At 35.9% G+C, this 25559-nt stretch overlaps 1 protein-coding gene across 8 annotated transcripts in view; it reads right to left on the bottom strand.

Annotated features, from left to right (window-relative positions):
• The window catches only part of RPS6KA3 (ribosomal protein S6 kinase A3), a 78104-nt gene that overhangs the window by 23998 nt on the left and 28547 nt on the right, over positions 1-25559 (bottom strand). For all 8 annotated transcript variants that reach the window (XR_005932794.1, XR_005932793.1, XR_005932795.1 and 5 more), the window contains 8 exons: positions 18198-18314; positions 16448-16529; positions 12863-12943; positions 11759-11838; positions 9197-9303; positions 6841-6878; positions 6297-6439; positions 3084-3154 (listed from right to left, as the gene is read on the bottom strand). Coding sequence is in view for 4 of the 8 variants with exons in the window: in XM_041124770.1 (XP_040980704.1) it covers positions 3084-3154; positions 6297-6439; positions 6841-6878; positions 9197-9303; positions 11759-11838; positions 12863-12943; positions 16448-16529; positions 18198-18314 (719 nt within the window). In the remaining 4 variants the exon portion in view is untranslated. The remainder of the gene's footprint in view (positions 1-3083; positions 3155-6296; positions 6440-6840; positions 6879-9196; positions 9304-11758; positions 11839-12862; positions 12944-16447; positions 16530-18197; positions 18315-25559) is intronic.

Genomic DNA, 25559 nt, shown 5'->3' with positions numbered 1-25559 from the left:
TGTGTTTCAACCAGAAGACACGTTTTGCCTTGTGTTTCAGCTACTTGTAGATGTCCACCTCCGTGTCACTTCAGCAAATGCGTACACGTTGCCATTGATTTACTATTCATGACTTTAAAACTGGAATTTACTAAATTTTCTATTCTATTCCTTTCAGCATTAAAGAGGCTGGGGTGGGGGGAAGTCTGAAGAACTTTGCCTTCTTTGGGCTCTCCAGTAACATCCTAGAGGCAGATCAAGACCACCAATGGAGTGGAGGAATGGGCAGTGGGCCACGCAACGCTTCCCCGATCGCCACGCACCACTAGCAGCTCTGTTCTTACTCATACGCTTTATATGCAGTGATTTCATTGCACGCTCACTTGATGTCATTTCTGTTCACAGCAAAGTATCACAGAGCTACACAGTAAGAAGGAAGCAAGGAACACATTGTCTGCAGAAGCACAATGGTATCATTTACAATGTTATTGAAGGACAGAGCACAGACAACTAAATATGATAGGACTGTGCTGCAGTGGGTGGAAATCTTTGTCCTATTGTAATCCAAACCAGCTCCAACAGTAGGATACAGCCCTGGAGGTTCAGCATGAGAGGTCAACTGCTTAGAAAAATCTAAAACCATGCCAAAAACGTAACTGCAATTAATCTTATGGAGAAGTGACTGAATGAACAGAAACAAAATATGTAAAATCAATTCTAGAGGACTGGTATGTACTGCAGCCACAGTGGAGTGAATTGGAGGCCCTTGTGCAAACCACAGAGATTAAGACTGTCATTGCTCCGTTTCCATGACGGAGCATCTTTCACAAAATCCTTTACTGGCCACATGACACAGCAGAAGAAAAGGTGATCACCAGGTCCTCAGAGTTCCTAGGTTATACAACTACATGAGTGACAGCAATTTTTTTTCTGACATTCCTGATGGACGAAGACAAAATTTTATATGAAGGTATACCTCTTTAGTAAAGGAGAAAAGATGCTTTAAAAAGTTAACTTTATTGCTGCAAACTATGATTTCTTCAAATTGGAGAGTTTCTCAGTTTTAGGTAAAAAACACAAGAATAAACAAAAACTTGTCTTGGTAATGTTGTAAGAAATAAAGAGCCCAGAAAAACATATGTTATAAAAAGAATACATTTTCTGTGGATTTTCAGGAACAGAAGGTAAGAAAAGCAATATATCTTAAATGATACACTAAGAAAATATGAATTCGTATGCACACCTGTCCATTTTAAACAGTTTTATGAAAAATTTAAGGAGAACTATAGTACATTTACTAGTATACAGAAAATAAAAAGAAAACATACTGCCATTCTTATGGGGCCAGACAAAAAATGTGAACTTATCAGAAAAGACTTTAAAATATCTTACGTTTTTCAGCTGTTCATATCACCGACAGCAAAATAGATTTATATGTAGGTAATAATCATAAGTGTACAGAACGTTAAAACAGAGGTAAAATTGCTTTACTTCGTATCACATTTTTTGTGCAGCTCTCAAACTAGTAACAATTACAGAGACTAGGAGGTGAGAAAAGAAAGTTGGAAAGGGAATTAGAGATACATGCTCAAATGAAATCTGAAAGTAATTATGAATGTCAGTTAACTGGGGAGATGGAAGGAGGATATTCTACATGGCAGCTGAATACAGAAGATTTTTGTAGCAACAGTGGAAAGACTGTTGAGGAACAGAGTGGAGTCACATGCAGGCAGAGGAAAGAAGAGAAGGATGTGACTTGTGAGACATGGATAGAAAAAAAATGCATGGCTCCTGAAATAAGTGAGGGTGCAGTAGAACTATCTCAGACTAGCTTCTTGTAAATAGGAGGTGGTCAGAAGGAGTTTATGCTTGCTGTGAACAGATAGAACCTTTTAGTTAAAGACATTCAATAATCACAACATGAAGATTTGAATTGGCATGGTGTTGAGGCAGCAGAAGAAACTAGCATCACTAAATACATTTGCAAACATAAGATGAGGAAGAAAAACAAGGGCAAAGAATAACATAACATGTATGCATTATGAAAGCAAAAACAAGGAAAAGAATGAGTTTGTTTTCTAGCAGTTTTCACATTCTAATTAGAAAAAATATAAAAGAATTTCATATATTTACTTTTCAAAACAGGCTGTTGGTGCAAAAGAAATGCTGGCTTCAATATATGGGTAGACAAGTGGTAACGGGACTAAGAACAATGATGAACAATGAAGCAGAAAACAAATCAGAAAACTAAAATAGTCTTACAAGCTTCCATGGAGAAAAAAAAAAAAAAAGGCATTAGTAAAAAATGAATGGAAACAGAGAAGTGAAACTATGATATGGGGAAACAGAGATGTTAGCACAGCATTAGGCTACAGTCCCAAAAGCGGGACAATTATGTCATAGGTTGTATTAGTTCAGAGAATATGTAGGGGATCAGCAAGGAAAAAAAAAAGCAGGCCTTCATTAGCAAAAACAAGAACGTTAACTGCATGAAGGAAAGCAACTTCCACAATATAGCTAATGCAAAATCTATACTGGAGATAGCAAAGGGGAAAATTGGAGCTTGGGCAAGTCATAGGAGAGTACATAAGGGAGGATGCACTTTAGTGAATAGAGGAAGTATCAGGGAAGCAAGTTGTTGGCAGCACCAGTAATATAAAGAAGTAGGGCGAGGAGCTGGTAAGATAGAGAAGGGGATAAGGAGAGAAAATACTTTCCTAAGGAAAAAAACAACCAAAACCAAAAAAGCAAAAAAACACCCCCCCAAAACAACCTAAACCAAAAAACAAGAAGGAAAAAATGCACAGGTTATCAAAAAGGATAAGAAAGTTAAAAATATTATGGAAATAAGATGGGAAAGATCATATGGTTGGAGAAGTTATTATTACAGATTAGAGAGCTGCTATGAAATTCTTTGTACCTGGTATGGGGGAGGAATAGAAAGGCAAATTAGATAGGCGGCAAAGGGAATTAATAGTATGGAATAGGGAGTGAGGATTTACCAGTACCTTTGGAAATGAGGGAAGAGTAGAAATTAGATATTGCAGCCCGGAGGGCATCCCTGTAGAATACCTGATGAGATATATAAATAAGAGTGTACTCACTTGAGAATCATAGTCATGGTTTCTTTTCTGTCTTTCCCTTGGAAAGGTAGAGTACCAGTGAGCATTTCAAACTGTATAGAGTAAAACTTTCATCAATTACATTACCTGGACAAAAACTAATTTTTGACAAAACTACTTAGCATCTTAACCTTCCAAAGTTCATGCATGTTAACAATCAAGTCTTTGCAAAACAACTTCTATTGTACAATTTAAATTACTATGAAAATTAAGCAGCCTTTGCCATTTTTAAAGCTGCAAAATATTTTCCTATATCGATACCTTGCTTTACATGCTTTTATCTGAACAATTTAGAATATAACGTTCTGTGTTTCATTTCTGCCTAGAAAGTTTATTCTTGGAAGGCTTGATCCATACAACTGTATTTTAGTTTTCAAGGGAGTGGCGGGTAGGGAAAAGGATTCCCCTTTCAAAAGTTAGTGACGATTTCTCCTCATGCAGAAATATTTAAAAAGGTCAAAATTTTTAAACTTGGCATGTACATAGCCTTAATTGGAAAGGGGAAAAAGGTTAGTTGATTGACAAGGACATGCATGATGAAAAGTGGTTACTGTATGCATACAGCAGAAATAAAGCCTGAAGGAACACGTAAGAGCTACACAGTACGTGCATGCACATTCTACAGTGCCTGGTAGTAGGCAACAGACACTGTTAAAATACTGATTTGTTCTGAAAGTGACTGAGTAAAAATGGATAAATATAAAGGCACTTCCACTGGGCTGCAGTATACTGCAGGGATATCGGATCCAAGTGAGGTAGTGAAAGCAGTCTGGCAGCAGTCACAGCAGCCAACACCGAGGCAGAAATCCTGATTTTTGGTTTAAGAATTGCAAAACAACTTAGTTTAATGAAATTTCATGGCATACACTTAAAGCCATCAAAATTAAAATAATTATAAAGGAATCCTCTGAACAGCTTATGCAAACTTAAGTCATCCTGAACACAAGGTATCCTCTCTTTTCTGGTACGACCCAAACATTCAGCCTTCTAAGCATTAAAAATGTACACGGATAACTTGTGTGAATAATGTGTTATTGTAGTATTCTTAGATCTACAATAAGAGCATGAAGTTGCACTACCAGCATTTTTTAAAACCCCTTTCTATTAAAATAAAATTTTGAATTTCTTACTACCTTATAAAGTATTCAGAGAATAAAAGCTGCCAAGTCTTCACTACTGCTAGATACTTTTTACTCTAAATAGTATTTTTACATGTATACTTATATTTAAAATTTTAAATTGAATATAACTTTAACACTTCTTAAGACAATTGTCAGGAAGATTGAGAGGCGTAAGCCAAAACTATAAAAAAAATTCACCTTTTGTTTGTTTATAGTTTAGAATGATCTTCACAAATTGCACTTGCAAAAAAACTTTTTAAAGGTAAATTTGTAGTGCTGCATGTTTCGCTTACACTTGCTTGAAATAAAAAGTTTCTTTAGCAAGCTTCTATTTGTCAGAAGCATACACACTTGTATTAACAACTTAGCGTACGTGTTCTTTGTCCCCCTCTAAAAATACTATATTCTAACATCAATAGGCCAATAGTACTTTAAGAATAAGCCAACATTGGCCTTCCCTAGTTATCATCTTTTATTTCAGCAGGACAATACCTCAATAAATGCATAATGCTTCTGAAAACTTTAAATGAATGTTTTTAGATGTCTGACATCTCTTAAAACAGTCACTGTTTTAAAGGACAAATTGGAATGTGCTTCTCAAGGATGGTTTAAACATACCTAGTGTCTAGCAGCAGAAGAAAAGAGGCCAAATGATTTGTTGAGATATCCTTCTAGTCTCCATTTCTATGCTATAACTTCTGTTCAGTTGAGATACTGTGTACTCATACCACACCAACAACCACTTGAATTCTCAGTCAACACAGATTCTAATTAAGAATGATTTATGAGTGGATACATACAGATTGTCTATGAAAATTACCATGCAAACTAGAAATGCAAGCAACAAAAATATGTCTTAGAGAAAACTGCACTGTATTCCATATACTGATTTAAACAATTTGCTTTTTAAGGTCGTATTTCTCTATTTTAAGTAGAAGCCAAAGTGTTTAAAATGCAGTGCACTTAGACTGTGAAAGCTACACCAGTCATGTCTAATATCTTTCAGCGATTTTCAATTTTGACATATGCACTTTATAAGCACAAAATTAAGTTTTCCAGCTTTATAAAGTAAAGCTGAAGTTTAACTATGTTTGTGTTATCAGCAACAAATATTCTGCAACTACACTGTAATTATCTTTTAATTGACTGTGTTCTTATGGATAAAATGTACAGTTGTGAGGGGGTGCGTGTGTGCTTGTCTGTCTGGAGAGAGTTTAGTTATCAGGTGCTACTTTTACATAGTCAGTTTTCAGATCACAACAGCATTCTAGACAATTAAAAGGTGACAGGATGACTTATTTTCAGACATGAGTCCTTCTCATACTACAAAGCACACACGTTAGTTGTATTGTTACAGTCATATGTAGCAGAAGCAGTAAGAAACAAAAACATTTCCTTTAAAAATACAGTTATTTAATCTTTATGCCAAAAATGCACACAAAGATTATAAATATTAAAAGCCATTCAGTGCTCCTAAAATACCAAACATGATTTTTCTTTTCCAAAGCCATATTTGATACACATATTATTTCCCCTGACCCTGCGACTTCACAGAAGTTAATGCCTTATAGAAACACCGTAAGCAACTGAGCAACTATATCCCATACCAGCTCAGTGCCATTTAGATTATTCTGATGTGAGAGCAACAGCTGTCATTATTGTAAGTTGTAATTACACTGGAGACTAATTAGAAAGTTATCATTCATTTTTTTCCACTTGAGAATAAATTCAAATTCAAAATTTGGATCTAAATTTCTTCCCTGCCTTGGAAGAGACAGTATTTTTCCTGTATACTTTAGTATTCCTATTAGTCTCCGTAGCACTCAAACTACAATAGATGGACAATACTTCAATTCAACAATAACAAAAATATGGCGTATTGTTGGTGTTGATATGAGACCTAGTCCATGTTCTTGATCCAAACTCTGTGGTATTGTTATTAATTTCATATAATTTAGACTTTTTTGGTAGTTAGAATTCATTTAAAGCTCACCTTAGAGTTTAATGTTTGAGTTGTTTCACCAAACCTTGTGAAGCATAGTTTTGCTATTATTTACATTTACCAGAAACCTACCATTAAAACACCAAATGACCACCAGTCTGCACTCTGTGTATGGCCTCGTCTATTAACGACTTCTGGTGCCATATATTCCACTGTTCCACAGAAAGAGTAGGCTTTTTTCTCGTGATCAATTGACTCCTTACTTAAACCAAAATCTGGAAGGGAAAAAAAAAGTTCTAAATGTAATTTTTTTTTTTTTAATCACCCATGGTTAATACTTTCACCATAATGTGAAATATGATGCTTATGTCATTCATATATACACCCAAATACACATATGGGAATTATAGAATTCTCCTCCCCTCCATCCATTGTCACAGGTCTATAACTTCAGATACACTTGTAAAGCAGATATCTTATTTAAATATTTATAGATTTAATTTATTTCAAACTAATTACAGTATTTGCTCCGCAGCAAAATTACCTACCAGTTAAAATTACTTATTTTACCATATCACTTTACCAAGAAAAAAAAAAAAAAAAAAAAAAAAAGGAAAATGCAAAGATTTCATTATGAATAGAAAAGATCCAAGTGTTGCAATTTCCCTTTATTCACCTGTCAATTTGATATGTCCTTCCTCATCAAGCAGGATGCTAAAAAACAATAAAAAGAATAAAATGAATTAATTAAAATATCTTTTAACTGTTGTTTCAGACAATGTACTGACAACATTTAGGAATAAGCAGAACAGCATACACAAAGACAAGCAGAATTGAACATGCATGAAAATGAATCATTAGTAGGAGATATTTTGAAACTACACATTTTCTTTTCCTTCAATTCTTTCTTTTTAAAGATTATGAAACATAATCAACATATCTGAGTTTTATTTAACTATTTGGTTAAATTCAGCACAGTACGTAGTAACATTTTTCTTGAACTTTCAGTTTTGGCCATCTGCAGCATGTGTCATTATCACAATTGTTAAAAACAGAGATATAGTTCTACTTCTCTTAAACTGACGTGTTAATACAATGTATGTTTGCATATGCGTACAAAACGGGCGTTCATTTGTGAATTACCGTTTCAAAGGGTGTTGACCACTTCAAATAACACCAAGTAATAAATATTCACATGTTGTACCAAAGGGGAGGACCCACGGGCTACCTATACTTCGAGCAGGCCTTGTGTTTACTTCACTCACAAAAAAGGCCACGCTTCTCTGAGACGCCAGCTATCCTTAACCACCACTGAATGTAATCGCAATTAAAAGCACGCAAAGTATTCAAGACACCCCCGACACAGCGGACTTAGCTCCTCCGTCCTGGGGAGGAGGCAGGACCCAGCACACAGGACTTGTCCCTTTCCCCTACCCTTCCCTTTTCCTCCTGGAAGTTTCCATGGTGGGAAACAGCCCAACAGCACAGATACAGCCTGTGAGAGTTAGTACTATCTCATCCATAACTTGCAAGTAATTTCAACCTTTGATAGGTTTTTTTAAGCAGATACACCCAAGGCTTAAAACCAAGGCTTTTCAATAGGTGTAGACATATACAATTTAGAAAAAAAAAAAATACTATGGTTGAGGCAGTAGCTATTTAGTCTTCTGACAATTACTGTTTTGCTCTTTTTCTCTTGGAAGTAAGTGTTAGCAAAATAACTGAAGTTCTCTCGCTTTGCTTTTCAAAGATCTTCTTCCACTTGGTAAGCTTATTTTTCCTCACATCAGAATTACTTAACATAACACTCCCAAAGTTTAAACATCATTAATTCCCTGTTCATTTGTAAGTGCAACCCCATGCCAAAAGCCTCCAAATTTCTGATTTGAGTATGAATCTTTCCCTTCTTGTCAGTCAGGGCTGAACATTTTTAAAGTTGTGTCTTTTTTCCAGGAGATGCATAAAAGAACAAGCTATCCTAGTGGAAGTTCCATGGAAGAGCCAGGTTCTGTGATACTTGTTACTCGTTTTTGCTCTTTTCCACCAGTACTTTACATGAGACAGTTATCTCTCAGACTTTTCGGGTTCTCCATATAGCCATAACAGAGAAGTGGGATCACCAAGGACATCAGGACTTCAGAGTTATTACAGATTTCCTGGCAACGAGGCAGAGTATGTTAACTATCTGATTAAGCACAAGTGAGGAGACGCACGCATTATATCGTCACTTAGATTCCCCTCCAGGTAGAGAATAACACTACAGCATACATTTATATCTGAAAGGCTCAAATGTTCCAGATGATAGCACTGACATTTTCTTCTTTACATCTTCTAAAACTCAAACCCCCAAAATTACTGGAGGGAAGACATTAACAAGAGACAGAATTCAGTCATTTGAGTGAAACATGGATGACTAATATATTGAGACACAACACCATACCAGAACTGTAGCTTCAAGCTCATTTTAAGTTTTCAGTGTAATTATGTGATCGTCAATACACATAATAAAGCCTGTGACTTACTATTTTCATATTTTACTTTAAAATTGAAACTCCATCCTGCTCTTACTGCAGTGCATTTTAAAAATCAGTGTTGGAAAAAAAACGTTTGCTGTTAGGCTTTCAAATGCAAGGACACAACATTCAACTGTAACTTTGTATGGTGCATTTGTTCTAAGTTTATCTCTAGTTCAGAAATTCTACAATAATGACAAAAACAAAAGGCCAAGAAGACCTATTCTCCACTGTACACCCTAAACCACCTGGAAAATGAAAGGCAGGAATATTTCAGTATACTCAAAAGTAACATGGATTATAGTACTTGGCATATCACTCTGGAACTAGATGCTCATGTTCTAGTGGAAATGAAATCCAACCTTTTGAATAAAATAGCCCACAAGCTTCCCCCACCTCCCTCCCTGTTCAGATTATATAGTAAATTACTGAAGTTTAACAGCTGAAAAGAGAAGTGCATAGGTAGAAGTGCTATAGAAATAAAATTAATACACTGCATTTGCCACAGAGGAGTCTTACTTTTCTGGTTTTAGGTCCCGGTATATTATTCCAAGACTATGTAGATGGTCTAAAGCAAGAGCTAATTCAGCCAGGTAAAATTTAACATCATCTTCTGTGAACATCACCTGAAAAAGAAAAACAATGTATTTTACATGCAAAATCTGTAAAGCTTACACCAGCCCCAACTAAACAATGGTAACAGTGGTTTTGCAGAATGGTTATTCATAATACCTGAATTCATTTCTATACAAAACCCTAGAAATTCCAATTTCTTGGTTAGACAAAAACTAGGATTTTATAATCAATACTATTTCACAGTACATACTTGAGAAAGAGCTTCTGAAGCCAATATATTATTCTTTCTGCAAAACTGAGATTATTTGCTTCTGATTGTTCAAGAGAACAGACAGACACGTTGTAGTGGGACTGAAAAATTTTGGGAAGCATTTAAAGAATGTGACTACCTCTTTGTTAGATATGACCATTTCATTTCCAGAGAACAAATGGACTAAAGAAGTCCAAATGCCTGAATTTCATCTACAAAGGCAGAGAGACAAGAAGAGCATACGCATCTTGGTTTTGAGCAGGCTGCCTCTAAGTACTATGAGAAAGAAGTTACAGTGATGGTAAAAACCCCCAAGATGCAGCCTGAGAGGTAACTGCAGAATAGGTAGATCAAAGAGTTAACTAAGGAAACAGCCTATATAAGAGCACAGGTAAGATCTCAGGTAGTAATCCCACATTTTCTGTTAGGAAGATAAACTAACCCGTTTACAGTCAATGAAATGAACATGTTGTCCCAATTATATCAACAACTGTTGTGATCCACCGACAGAAAACATTACAATTAAGCCTTTCTGAGGATTTAGAAAAAAGTAAATATAAAAAAAATCCTACATTTGGTTCTACCTCAGCTACTGCTCAGCTTTACTTTTTTTTTTTTTTTTTTTTTTAGAATTTAAGACTAGTATCTTTAGATACAGCATATGGACCTGGAAAAAAGAACAGCAAATGGGGAGGACAGATGAACATTATTTTAAGCACGAGTTAAGAATGGAGAATATAATATATTTTCCCCTTAGTAGTTCAAAGAGAGAAAGTGGTATCAAAGCTCGCACAAAAGGTTTTTGCTGATGTTACTTCTACAAAAGAGCCAATATTTAGTACTGGCACATTCAGGAAGGGAAATCTCTATAAGAAACATTTAAAAGCTCAAATAATGAAAGATCCCACGAGGACGATAATACACCCACACTATGTTCTTTAAAAACATTGCACGGAATTCATCTCTCCTAACCTTAAACATCTGCAGTGTAGACATCTAGCTCTGAATTAATCACTTTTCCCTTTGTAGCCAATGGGGAAAAAGCAGGAACTTTTAGGCTGCAGTTCATCTGATCTATTTTAAAATCACATGAATCGATATAAGGATGACATTAATTGCAGCCAGCATGCCCATTTCACTCCATCAGTTATGAACAATTAGCTTATATTCAGGTACCTGTAATGAGTATTTCTTACCTAACCATATTAATCTTGTAAAATTTGAGTGGCTCAAGATGAAAAAGTCATCAGCAGTAAAGCGATATACATTCTTTCTTGGGAATCAGGAAAGAACTACGGATCTTAAGAAACAGGTATCTTAGTTTTAGAGTTCTAATAACTTTCTACTTATCTGTGGCAAAACAAACTAAAAGAAGCAACTCGAAACAGATGGCCTTCACTGAATTAAATGTAATAATTTACGTGGTCAGCACAGAAACAGTGATATATCTATACACAAAACGCATTGCATTTTACTCTCTTCTTAATAACCATATAGCTTTTTAGTGGTGACCCAACTGTCCCAGGTACTCTGTAGCAAGGGAAAACGGAAGGCAGCTACAATTACAAGTTCTGGCTACGAGATATACGTTGGATATATTTGTATCTCTATTTATATCTCTATCCTACCATATATTTGTTGGAAGTTTTTGAACATGAGTGATGGCCAAAAAAAAAAAAAATCCAATATATGAAATGTTAGCATTTATTTTAGGAGTTATAATCAAATTAATGTGAAGTAATCAAACTTTTCAAGGTCATTATTTCACATATCTACACAGAGATATCACCAGCACGACAGAAGCAAAGTGTTCACGTTTGGAAAATTACTAAGTGGAATACAATTCTGGCTTTTTAAATATTTATAAATAAAGTAATTTTGTTTTCATATGTAAATAATTAAAACAAAACAAAAAATCTGTCTGACACTGAATTCTGGATATTAAAACCAGGCATAAATCAGTTAATTTGAATACAACTACTTTATATAAATCCATGCTCTTTCTGAGACTCATCTTTAAACATGGTAGCAATAGGAAAAGAAAATTGTGCAAGGTGTAAAAAGCAGCACAGAAAGACTGCTTGTCCAAGCCTTTTTTCCAGAAACAATGTATATTACCAACAGCAGTTTAATGAATTGACTACTTTGTGCAAAAAACCTACCTGGTTAAAAAGAGATATTCAAAATTTTATTCAATGAAAATTGAATTTAAAAAGTAAACTCTCCTAATATAGGCAATTTATAAAAAAGTTTACCTCTTTGGATAAACGTGTAAACAAGTCTCCTCCCCTGAGAAAATCCAAAATAAGATATAGCTTCCCTTCTGTTTGAAAAGCTGAAAAGATCAATTAAAAAAATTAAACATAATCTAATTTTACCCACGATCAGAAGAATAACATACCCAATAATTCACCCTTGTTTTCATTATCAAAATGAATTCTTCTTTTTTCTCCTTTGTGGAAAAAATTATTTAAATGAATTAAGTAACTGTTCCTCTATCATGGACCAAGTAACTCCCATGCCATGTGAAAGCAAAGCAAGTCACCAATGGAATTTCTAAAAAAATAAACTGTACTTAGGTTAGTCATCATTTCATTCCAGATTTTGGAAGTAAAAAGCCTAGATTTAAAAGGGCAAATTAGTAACTAATGCACATATTCTAAAAACTCTGGAAACTCAACTTAAAATGGAGATCTAGTCTCATTTGCGAAAGTGTGACAAGGAAAATAGTGAAAACTACTTTATTTAAGTCACATCAGAGAGTGATAGAGATCTGAAGTTTGAACTACAGGAAAAACTGGATCCTAAAAGAAAACTATAAACTGAAAGAAAAAAGAACAACAGAAAACTGTGCTCTACCTTTTTTCAGTTTACTTTCTGCATGACATGTTAAGAGTACTGATTTCCTCCCCCCTCCACATGAGTATATTTTTATGGCTGCCCATACTATTAAAATTAAAAGGCATATTCCCACCAATTTTGATGTAACTGGAAGTAATGCCATTGCATATGTTTTCTATAGAGCAAATAAATCAAGAATAAGATATAATTTAAAAAAGTCAATGACATATACAAAAGGTAAGAGGTTTTGGAAAAGAATGGCTAGACATAAATAGATAACTGCTTTTTAGTAACACAAGGGGCTACAGACTCTCAGTCTTGTAAAGATTTAACACTTTGCATCGTTAGCCATGTCCTTACTTTGCATGAGAATTACTACACAGCAAGTCTTTGCACAATCAGAATTTAGACAGCACACTAATTTTCTATGATTATCTGAACCACTAAGCAAATACTAGGTACTATCTTGACAAGCACCCATTTTTGTGATAAAAAAAAAGAGTTTTTCTGCAACTCACCATAATGTAACTTGACAATAAAAGGATGGTTAACTTCTACTAGGATATCACGTTCCATTTTTGTCCGAACCCGATCTCGAACTACACAGAACATGAACAAGATTAAAAAAGAGAATTTACATTATGAACCAGTATTTCTCCTATGTTTCCTGATGTACTTCACATTGTATCCTGTAGTATTACAACTGTATGCAGGTCACCATACTTCACACAGAAGAGATTTGAGAGAGAATTTATTTCACAGTGCAGAGTTTTCTGATGAATCTCTTTATGCATTTCAATTTGCTTCAGTTTCTGCTATTGGCAAAATCTGACACTGGGTAAATAAATTTAACAAAAGCACATGAGAACACATAACAGCCCTTCAGACTGCCCTATTCTTAGTTAACCTTTTAAACAGTAGAGCGAAACTACCACAGCTATGTGTAGAACACATAGGCGTTTTCTCTACTGTTGAAAAGTAGGGAGAATTAGAGTTATAGCAAAACAAACTTATAAATAAAATTATACTATCATAAAGATGCTTATATTGGTTTAAATCATTCAAATAACATGCACTATTAAGATATTAAATACCTTCACAATTTGGAAGGGAGATTTTTTAAAATTTCCTTTCTTTATTATGAATTTACAATAAAAAGAACATCCATTCAATGCAGCGTGTACTTCAGACAATCTTTTTCATTTTAAAAAGGTTTACGGAGAGTAAATATGCGCACGGAGAAGCGTATGGTTACCGCTCAAGCTGCCTGTGCTGTCCCACCGTGGTGGCTCAGAATGGGACACATATCTGCTCCTATAGCGCTACAGGTTAAACGAAACGAGCACCACGTGCAGATGCCCCGCAGACGGGGCTGGCAATCCGTGGGTACAGGCAGGACGGTCAGCCGAGCACGGCACCTGCTTCAGCTGTCCCAGGGAACTCCCCTGCCACTCCAGTTAGGGCCTGGATCCCATCCCAAGCTCCACATCAGCCAGCACACGGACAAAATTCAGAACTCTTACAGATGAGGGCTAGTAAAGCTTGCTACGGTGGTTTAAGATGCTGCATTTCTCTTTCTTTCCCTTATTCTACATTTTGTTACTGCCCTTTTCCCAAACGTTGCAACTTCTTGAAGGAAGCACTCCAGAGCAATGAAGTTGAGTCCAAAGTTTAAGTTGCCAGCATTCCTTGTACAGTTAACAAGCCAGAGTTCTCAGGTATTAAAATATAACAAGGCAGGAAGAAGTAGTCAAGAAGCAAAAGGGTCTTTTAGAAGTTTAGCTATCTTTTCCCAGAAACAGGCACTTACAATAATACAGGTACTTGTGAAAAAGTTATATAGATACATTTTCATGAATGAATAAAGCTATCAAGCTTCCATCTCCCTGCAGAACAGATTCCTAAAAATGGAAGCACATGAAATTAGTGCTCAAACACAGAGCAAACACCACATTTGAATTTTGACCTTTACAGCTAAAGTCATGCAAATGTCACAAGACAGTTGTGCGATTTTACTGTTCCAAGGGTTCATCTGAATTACAAAATTGAAATTCAGAATATTCTTTTTTTAGGCAGATTCAGTTGAGAAAAAAATTCAAAAGACTTTTAAGTGCCTGTAGCTATGCAACAGTTACGTGGATAACAAGCCTTATTCCTGAAAAGCTAGAGAAAGTCCAGATTTACAAAATCTCAACCAAAAAAGGTACAAGGAACGGAGGTCATTTCAGACGTTAGTATTAGCCATTATTTGACTTAAAATCTAACTTTTGCTGACTATAGTTTCCATATGTGTGCTGCTGGAAGTACTGATTTTTCTTGATACATTTGATGTCAGACACTCTTGCAATGATTTGGCCCCGTTTCTCTCTCTCCCCTCATCACAAAGGGGCAGTGAAAGAAGATACCTTCTACCACAGTGTATTAATAAACTAGTCTCTGCACTAAACAAAGTTGTATGTGTATATTCTTGGATTTGCTCTAAACATTAGAAGGTTGGACTATGTAGTTACATCAACGTGTTCTGGTTAATATAGTTGCATTCCTATGAAAATATTCTCTCTAAATTTGATTTGTGAATCATGCACACTACCTCTGATTAAGAAGCACTCTTAAAGGGCATTTTTATCTTTAATTTTAGAACACAAAAATAACTTTATAAAATAGATTTGAAAGAGCTAAAGAACCTTAGACAAATGAAGCAATACAGTGTATTATTTAAAATTACAACATTAGACCTCAAAAATTTTGCAAATATGGAGAAAATAATTAATTTCAGTTAATTTCATATTAAGATTTCAACAGTAACCTTCATTTGCATGCAACTCTGCTCTTCCTAAAACATGAATTGCAATCAAAAGACACTCAAAAGCATCTGAAAATTCAGATACAAAGTGTTGAAAAGTGTGGCATACTCCTGCTAGTGTCACCTTTCTGCTCAAGCCTTTTGCATCCTTGAATTCTTAGTGCCTCAGAGAGTCTCCTTTTCCAACCAGAAGTCAAGCTTCCAATTTCAGTATTTATCAGTCTCTGCCATCTGTAGGCAAAACTAGGTCCACAGCTTGGACTGTAATTTTTACACGTAAGGTTAAACCACAATCAAAAGGTGATGGAGAGAAGCCCTCAAATGTCTTAAAAAAGCAACTGCTGAATGACCTTTGACTCCAGTCCTGAGCTATTAACAGGCTGGAGAATGAAAGGCTATTGAGGATATCAAAGTACCTTAAATGAGTGGAAATCAATTTCAGAAAAATAGGAAGTAAATAATGAGAATAACACGTGCCAGAAAACACAGAGGAATCAAAATATAGGAAACTGTTCAAAAACACACCCTCTGTAATAGTTTTAAGTGAAAGCGATATACAATGAGATTGGTGATGTAGATATTCAGCACTAGATCTTAAGCAGAAAATTTCAGGTTCAACATTTTAGCAGAAGTTCACAATTCAATGCGACGTTTTGTGCCCTCCATCATTCTATGAATATTTTCAGATGAAACTGTATGTCAAAATTTCAAATCTATATAATAATCAACAACATAGGTGAAGCTGTTGAAACTATCCCAAAATTATCATTGCAATTTCAGTGCAGTCATGTGTTAGAAAAACTAGAAATAGACAGAAGTGTTAAACAATGGCATAAAGCAACAAATACACATTCTGGTTAAGTTCTTAGAACTTTTAGAATAAAACAGCTGATATAATGCACTTGTAAATATCATGATGTAAATATAAACTGAGCAAAAGGCATTAACTGTATCCTTGGTGATACACAGCAAATGAAAAAAAGGAAGGATATTAAGTTTCAGATAACAGCTCAGGAGCAAGTCAAGTGGCAGGTGTAACTCAACTACTCTATTAAACAACCATCACCTAACGAACTTTGTGCGGAAAGGAACCTACTTTCCCCTGTAACTATTAATATAGTACTGCTGTTTACTTAACCCTTCTGGGTTTACAATACAAGGCAGTGTATTCTGCTATTTGCTGTTTGATAGAAAAAAGTTCTAAGACACCATCTGTAGAACAGCATGTGCATAAAGATTTAGTGTTGGTATTATGTCCCTGATTTCTCTCTTCCCGCCCCTACCTTTAAACAGTCCTTACCTTTCAAGGTGGCCTTTTTTAATACCTTCATTGCATAAAGCTGTCTAGCATCTGATCCTGAGATTTTTTTGACAAGGAAGACCTGCATTGAAAATTAAAAACAATTCTTAAAAGCAAATAAAGGCAATTCAGATCAATATACTTTGCTATGAAATTCAAGTAGTCAGTATTATTTCAATGAAACTCAACTTGACAGTTTTAGATTCTGCAAAGCCAAACAAAAATTTCCTTGCATTTTTTCCTACTATTCCTTCATTTCATAACCTAAAAGGTTCAGTCAAGACAAACAGTCTGCCAAATTAAATTTGGTTTAACTTAATTGATTTCAGTGAGTTAACATCCCTTTGCATTATCCAGAGTTTACCAGAACATCAGCACCTTGAAAAACATCAGACCCTGAAAAGCATGCAGAAATGTCTTTTTAAACCGAATGGGAAGTAGTGACATCTTCCCAAGTTATTAGAAAAAAGGGATTATGGGTTTTGTAATATTAATCCTTTTTGCATAAAGGCTAAACCAAATGAGGACAAGATTGGCATTTTTGCAATACTTTGAGTCAGCTAGACAGCTAATTATTTTTTCTTTTTCAAAACTTATAGCAGTTATAGCATTGAATTTAATAATATCAATAAAATAAAAGGAATTGTTGAAATTATACTTTATTAGCTTACATTTCCTTGCCCCTGAATGATTTACTTCTCCTGATCTGAAGATTTCCAAATAAAAACTTGGTTATGATTCTGTATGAAATCAAACAACATAGGAAACCATCTTTGGAATCAGGTTTCTCACTGAATTCTTACTAGTTTGAGTACAAAATTTTATAGTTTCTAAACAGCTAGATTTCCAAGCTTAACTGGAACTGCTACTCCAATAATGTGAATAACAGTAACTTCCTACCACCAAGACAGAATTGGACTGATTATTCTCATTTTCCCCCATATCCAAGACGGATTTGGCATTATATGCTAGAGCTTAACATCACATTCAGAATTGTAGTTAGGGCAGAAAATGAATGCAAAGGCTCTGTTGTCTTACATTACATATTCCATCCTGTCTCTACGATCTGTCTTGCCACATGAAGTTAATGTTTTGCTTCCAACTTGTATTTGGACAACTAAAAGTATCATGCACACCTAGTGAGATCTCAGTGTGGACAGAACTCACTAAATGCTAGAAACATTGACTCTTTAACAGGTCTTCAAATAAATATCAAGGTACGCTATGCCTTAACCAAATGATGACAGATAATACCTAGCTTGAACATGACTAGGGTATATCATGTTTACTTCAGTAGCCATTATTGCCTAAAATGTGTTCTTTACAATTACAATCTGCTACAAAAAGAAATTCTGCCTGTAGCTTCTGTACTGGTGATGACCTACCATTAGCAAGTTAGCAACTAGGAATACTTATCAAAAAAACCTTTCAACCCTCACCCCCTCAAACACAAAAGAAGAGTAATTATAGAAAAATGACATTCCATTTTAACAGTGAATACCCGATTATTTCATATCAAGTCAATTCTTCTATGGAACTTTGAGATCTGCATATCATACAAACTAGAAAAGAATTTACTGCTTTAAAAAGATCTGCTACAATTACAGCGGCTAGTTAGCACTAATTTAGAAAGCAGTTTTCACTTGCAACATTGCCTTAATGCAAGACTGTGGCTGTCCTAAACATTTCAGCCCTAATATTCAGTGCTATATTCCTGAATGATTGGCTCCCCAAGAGTTCAGTCACCAACCTTTCCAAAGGATCCTTGTCCTAGTACTTTCAGAAGTTCAAACTGTGAAGGGTCTGCTTTCTCATGTCCTTCCTTTACATGGTGAGTTATTGCAATTTCTTTGATATTTCCTTCTTCCTGACAGAGGAAAAGAGTGGAATAAATTTGCGTTAGTGGTGCATCTTCCTAAAATGTTTATAAATTCACAATATGTTGAAAAATCCCAGTGCTACTGAATCCAACCAACTACATGCTCCCAGATGTAGATAAAAAACACTGAGCAATGCTATTTGCATAATTAAGACACACACACAAAAATTGTATCTGTTACAAAAGGTAGTATTAGTTTAGTAATGATGTGGCTTAAACTTTTAGGGATGTATCAGAATCCAGACAGTAACAGAGCTGACAAAACAAGTCAGTGATTCTCAAGCTTTTGTGCTTAGGCCCATATTGTTTGGTTCATATTCTCCATTCCAGATTCACAACCCATTAGTGGAAACCAATCTTCTTAAGAATTTAGTCCTCTTAAAGCACACCTAGAGTGCATCAAATGGACCAGATCTCTTAGGAAAGCCCTCCTCTTTAACACTTGAATGAGGACCACTATGCTGCAGTGATGCTAATGCTCACCTTTATAAGACAGTGTAAAACTCATGACATTTCCCCACAAAGCAGCACAGCCTCCACCCCCACTTCAGCAGCAATAAACTCTCCACCTGCCACTGAGAAAATTCTGGTAAGGAAGAGAATCTCATTGCCTCTCTTCTTGAGGAGAGTCTATTCCATAAAAGCTGCCAGTCTTCAGCATTTCCCCTTCTGTGAGAAATCAGTCACCAGAAAGCTCTAAAGGGCAGTGGATCTTCTAGTCTTTTTGTGCTCTGCACTTAATTCAGTATTTTCTGCACCGAATTTGAAAATTCCCTGGAAAAGCAACATCCTGCCACTTCAGAACTTATCAGCAACTGTTCAAAAGTAGGTAAAAAACTGCATTCTTATCAATGTCATCTGAAGAACTATCTAGGCATTACACACAATCCAACCTAAGCAGCACTGACTGTAAGTTAACTTACATAACACAAATCTACTAACTACAATTTCAACTTTTTGTGCGTTCTCCTTCTATTCCTTCTATGGGCTATAGTGAATAAAATAAATCTGAGAATACTTTTCCTCTACGTAATGAGGAAGTCTCAGATCTATTTCACAGAATCACAGAGTGGGTGATGTTGGAAGGCACCTCTGGAGGTCATCTTGTCCAACCCCCCTGCTCAAGCAAAGCCACCTACAGCTGGTTGCCCAGAACCATGTCCAGGCAGCTTCTGGATATCTCCAAGGATGGCGACTCCATAACTTCCCATGGTAGCCTGTGCCAGGACTCAGTCACCCTCACAGTGAAAGAGTGTTTGCTGACGTTCAGAGGGAACCTCCTGTGTTTCAGTTTGTGCCCATTGCTTCTGGTCCTGCCATGGGGCATCACTGAAGAGAGCCTGGCTCCGTCCTCTTTGCACCCTCCCTGCAGGTTGGTCAAACATGATTTCACCTTTGTGAATCCTTGCTGACTAACCCCAGTTACCTTTTTGTCCTTTGCGTACATGGAAATGGTTTCCAGGATTGGTTGTTCCATCACCTTCCCAGGGATCAAGGTGTGGCTGACCATCCTCTAGTTCCCTGGGTCCTCCTTCTTGCCCTTTTTGAAGGTAGGCGTGACATTTGCTTTCCTTCAGTCTTCAAGCACCTTGATCGTTGGATCAAGAGTGGCCTCGCAACGGCATCTGCCAGGTCCCTCAGCACTCATGTGCATCCTATCAGGGCCCACGGACTTGTGTACGCCTAGTTTGCTCAAGTATTCTCTAACCCGACCCTTTTCCACCAAGGGTATGCCTTCCTTGCTCCAGACCCTCCCTTTATCTATATGCACCAAAATGTGCGCTACTTAGTTCTAGTGATGGGGGAGCAGAGGCAGTGTTCTAAAGCTGTGCTTCCAAAGCACTGATTTATATATTTTTCAAGCATTCTGCAAAATTTATGTGCATGAATTATTGCTGAAAGTATCCTTTTGTATCTGGTCATCTCAGGACCGTGTATAAGTGCACAGTAACTGACCATACACGTCAGCATGCTCCAACACATGCTTCTCCCAGATCAACATCTCTCTTTCAAAAGATTCTTTTTTTAAAAGATTCCAACCAAAGTTGGAAACAAACTGCATGTAACAAATCCTGAGCATGTATGTGTGAGAGTGTGCACATATATAAAAAATTTCCAACGTACACTTTGGAATAATGCATAGAACTTCCTGGCTACTTTTAAAATCAGAAAGTGAAAAAAGATATTTTATTGTACAGAACTTGGATTTGTCATGGATGTTCTAAAACTAAGATGACCAACAAGGATAGGTGTCAGTTTCCAGTGTAAGACAGCCAAAATTTTGCATGCATGTATGCTGTGTACTACTCCTAATAAACCTAAACTCCTTCTTCCTTTCAGGAGAAAATGCTACCATCATTGACTCAAGGCTGAATCTTTACGGAGTTTGAAAGAAATATTGATTCCTTCTACTTGTCAAAGGAATTATTTGCTGGTGGACATCTGTATTTTCATCTTTTAAATTAGTATATGATCTGTTGGATTACATACTACTTAAACCATCCACTGCAATCTTAGAGAATCCCAGGAGAGCAATAGCACAGTAGAACAGATCACCAAGTACACATTACTTTGGATACTTTGATCCATTTCTGCTTAGCTGTTTTATCTATTAGCTCCCCAGCAATCTTGGGAAAGTAAAAAATCTGTGAAACAGAACTTCCTCAAATCTTTCTGTTATCTACTCAGATTCAGGGACAAAAAGCGATCAGGTGGACACATTGCTTTAAAAGCAGCACAAAAAGTAATAAAAACAAGAAATGAAACAGAAAAGATATTAACTTGTTCTCTATACACAAACAAAAATTATTTTTGAATGCAATGCAGTTATTATGCTACCAACTTTCCAGTGGTTATTTTGGGCACCCTCTAAAAAAAAACCCAAACCACCACTTCACATTCCTGATACTAAGTGGATATTCCCAGTCTTCACAGTTTCTCAGGGTTCAGATACTCTTCAGTCCTTGTACAGCAGACCTAGTACAACTCTGTATTCCAACAAAATGGAACTCAGATGTTATTGTACTTTAGTAGCTTGTTCGTAACACATGCTTGGGAGCAAGGTTTATGATGAATAGTTACCCACAAATTTGCAGTTTCCTTTTCTGACATAATTGCTGAATGTTTGTTATTTTAACCTAAACAGTATTTTGCAAATGCAGTTAAAAATACAAAAGCGAAGCCTTTTATAGAAATGCAAATTATATACAGAAGTAATGAACCCTCACTGTACCCACTATCTACCTGAATTAAAATACAAGCCTTTCACACTGTAAAAAGAGATCTCTCTCAGCCAACTGCACTAATTACATTAGCTGATAGATGTCATCTTACAGTAAAAGCTGGAAGAGAAGCCAGCCGTTCAGTCTGGTACTGAATTTGTCTTAAGCTCCGCCTCTGATGATTCCTCAATATTTGGAAAAAACATTTGTCCCATGTGATGAATTCAAATTAAATGAGATGATGTATAGGGTGCTGAAAGACTCAGGTCCTCCTCCCCTTCCTTCCACTCCCTGACAACTTTCACACCACTATCGACACTCACTCACCAGCGATCTGGCCGATGCAATGGTGCAATCTTTTTCCCAGTTATAACTACACCCTACTGCCTGTATTTTATTTCTATTATTTATAAGCTTGGAAAGCTCCCTTTTCTCAAGCCTTATACTGCAGCAATGGCTAAATAAGAGTCCCAAGACATAAATTTCTTTTTCTAGCCACACGGCTCTCTAAGGCCTTCTTCACGCTAGAAAGTAAAACTGTCACAGAAAGTCACGTTTGAAAAAAAAAAAAAAAAAAAAAAAAAAAAAAATACTGTGTTAGTCAACTTAAAGTGGTTGCTACTGGCTTCCGTTATCCTGAAGCTAAATATAGACGACAAGGAAACAAACAGAAGGTAACATTACTCTGAGTTTCCTTAACATTTCCTTAACAGTATAATAGTGTGAAATCAACACTGGCCTAGAAGGGAAGTGAGTGACAAACAAGTTTGGGTATGAATTTAAACACCACTATTTCAGAATAACTTCCTGTACTGATATAGTTTGCAAGTCAGAACTATTCTGGTCAGTAAGTATCTCAGTGTAAGTAAGCTCTTAGTAACGTACCTCACAATACTTGTCTATGCACAGGAATGCATACATACATAGGAAAGAACACTAAATGGACTATATTCCACAGACAAAACAAGTCTAAAAGAGAAAAGCTAAAAGCACCATGGATGACTAATTTTTCTCTTTAGGAATCAGCTACAAATTAGAATAGGAAACATGCTTGTCAGGAGAAAAAAAAAAAAAAAAAAAGATACACACCTTCTAGGGAAGCAGTGAAAAACCTATTTAACCATTATGAGGCTATAAAAATAATAGCCTAATCATGTTGCTGGAAAAATTCCATATTTTAGGTACTTAACGATCACTAAATACTCACTTTTGTCCTAGTAATTGACTTTATGTGAATTTCTTTTATGTTCGCTTTTTAATTCAAGGCTAAATTAACTCTGCTGTAACATAAAATACTTGTATACTTGTATCCATTTGAGATCTTATTACAGGAACAACTATTAGATAATGTATTAAAAGGAAACTGGACTTCATACCCTAAGGGAAGTAGAAGCAGAAGAGTCTTACTAGGTAAGTATTTCTCAGCAGTAACAAAAAAGCCCAGAAAAGCAAGAGAAAAATGTGAGTTTATCTATACATAGAATCTTCTGTAATTTATCCTTCAGATTTCTGAATTTCCAGTAGGAGATCTGAAAATGGTTCCGAGTTTAAAGAAGTGGCCCGTGCAGAGCTAGATGGCATAACACACTCCTTGCCTTACACAGATGAGTTTACCTGCACATCTTTTCCTGAGCGATATGTTCCAGGGACAACTGAAAAGCTGGTGTAGAGCTAGTAAACTGGGCTCTGAACTGCTAGGAGAGCTGCCAGTATCATCCACAATACCATTCCTATTGTTCTCACAGGTTTGTAATTTCCACTTCTTTTATTACTCCTAATAATTCAAATCTTTTTACAGATTGATTTTATTTTCTAATCATGAATACAGCAGCAAAAAGAATACATACCCTTCTACCTTTAACTTCCAACTCCTGAAGATAAAGTGACAGTGGTATGAAGGGAAAAACAAGTAAAAGGGGTCCGTGAGAGAATTCTGGAGTCTGAGCTTAAACCACCTGTGGACACTTTAAGAGAGGGTTGCCATACATGCACTTACAACAACTAAGTATTGCGAGTGCCATATGAGATATATTCTTATGACACAACCTAAATCTGATAAATTTAAAAAATACAATAAACACTCATTAGAATTTAAATAGCACCTCAAAAAATAGAAGCATTCTAAGTCTACAAATTTTATATAAAAAGGACAGAGAAACAACCAACTAAAGATTAAAATAATTAAAAAACCAATTTCAAACGTACGCTCTGACACCGACAAAATAATCCACACGGAAAAAGCTCTGAATCATCTAAATAGACGGCACAGGATCAGATTTATGCTCTTACTCGTAACAGGAAGAGGAAGGCTATCCAGTAAGGAACATTAGCACATCCAAACACCATAGGGGTCCTGTTGCACCTAACATTCTCAGTTTCAGGTTCCTGAATAAATGCATAAGCCCAGTGTGAACATGCACAATGACAAGTGCTTGACAAAAAAATTCTGAAACACTGGGACACAAACAGGGAATTCAACAAGAAAGTTACCCTACTCTCAAAGACGTGCAAGAATTAGGTGTGAATTAACTTAAACAGAACATCAAAGAATAAGCTGGTATGTCACGAATGGAATGCTTACTTAGGAAAGATGTCCCCAGCAGACAGATTCCTCCTTTTCTGGGTACTCAAAATTATGTGAATTTGAAGAGAAATATTTTAAACACTTAACTCTTTATGACAGCATATTTTAGATAACAGGTATTAAAAGAGAAATTAGTTCGTCAGCTTCACAATGAGTGACAAAGATCTGAGCACACACTCTTCAATATACTGAAAGTGTAAGTTAAAATTATGAATAGATTACACTAAAGGGAAAAAGCAGCAGCTATCTTAAAAAATGTAGTTTTACAGCAATAATAATAATAAAGGAATGGTATATTTAAATTGTTCCTGCACATAGGTGACATTTAATGAGTGTAAAGTCATGAAGTGACATAAAACTGGAAAGGTAAGGAAAAAAAAAAAAAACCAGGGAAACATTTACAGCTTAAGACATCCAAAGCATTCAGGTCAAATGGAATGTGGCTCGAAGTAAACTAGCCCCATCCTGAACAGAAAGACTGACTGCATCGTCTCTGTTGTCAGCTTCAATGAAATTAAACTGAAATCAGATGAAATACAGAATGTTAACCAAAAGCAAGATATCCAAAAGTAAGATCTCTAACAAAGATATGTGTGCACAACAAGATTGGAGGCAAGGAGGTTTCATTGGATTATAACAGTGTGGTACTTCAAAAATATATTCGTGGTCAACTATGCACAGTATAACTGGCAGTTTAATTTTTATAACATCAAGAGCAAAGATAAGTATGTGCAGTATATGCTACGAGTACCTATAGATTAAGGCTTTTTGAAAGAACATTCCATTTATTTTTAACATGCTAAAACACTTCAAAAGGCTTGACATTACATTTTTGATGGGTCTGATGCCTGTTATAGTAGAAAATGGGTGTTCTTATTTGATGACAAAAAAGAGAATAAAAGCAGTTAAAGGCTAAACAAAATAAATGGCTCCTTCACCATACCCAAATTTCACCTGGCAGCTTCTAACTAACTCTGAAAGATTTCTGAGAAAATTCTCTTTATAAAAAAGTTCAAATATGGATTTAGAAAACCCCAGAGGTTCTTATTGTGTGAGATATGTGATGAATAACTGTATCCTATCTCGAGTCCTTTGCATCAGGAAGGGGATATTAAAGATAACACACAACATCCGTATTCCATTAATAAAAGAGACAGAAGTGACTGCAAAACAAGGTTGCATGTTCACTTTCCCATGAAATGAATACGACCTAGATGTAGGTGAAAATCTCCTCAGTGCAGTGAATTTCAGCTGGCAGATGACTAAGCTCTGATCAAAGAACTTTCCCTCTGCACACTTGCTGGCTATATGAAATGTATCAAGAAATATAACACCAAACCTGTAACATCTGAATAAAAGCTTTCATGGTGAGAGAAAGTAAAAGGCCACATACCAAACCCTTCTGCATCTCACAGAGATGGAAGTTAT

Source organism: Aquila chrysaetos, chromosome 7 (assembly GCF_900496995.4).
Source record: "Aquila chrysaetos chrysaetos chromosome 7, bAquChr1.4, whole genome shotgun sequence".
In the NCBI taxonomy this organism is placed as follows: domain Eukaryota; kingdom Metazoa; phylum Chordata; class Aves; order Accipitriformes; family Accipitridae; genus Aquila; species Aquila chrysaetos.
Note: the sequence above shows the minus strand (reverse complement) of the source record. Positions and strands in the feature narration are given on the sequence as shown.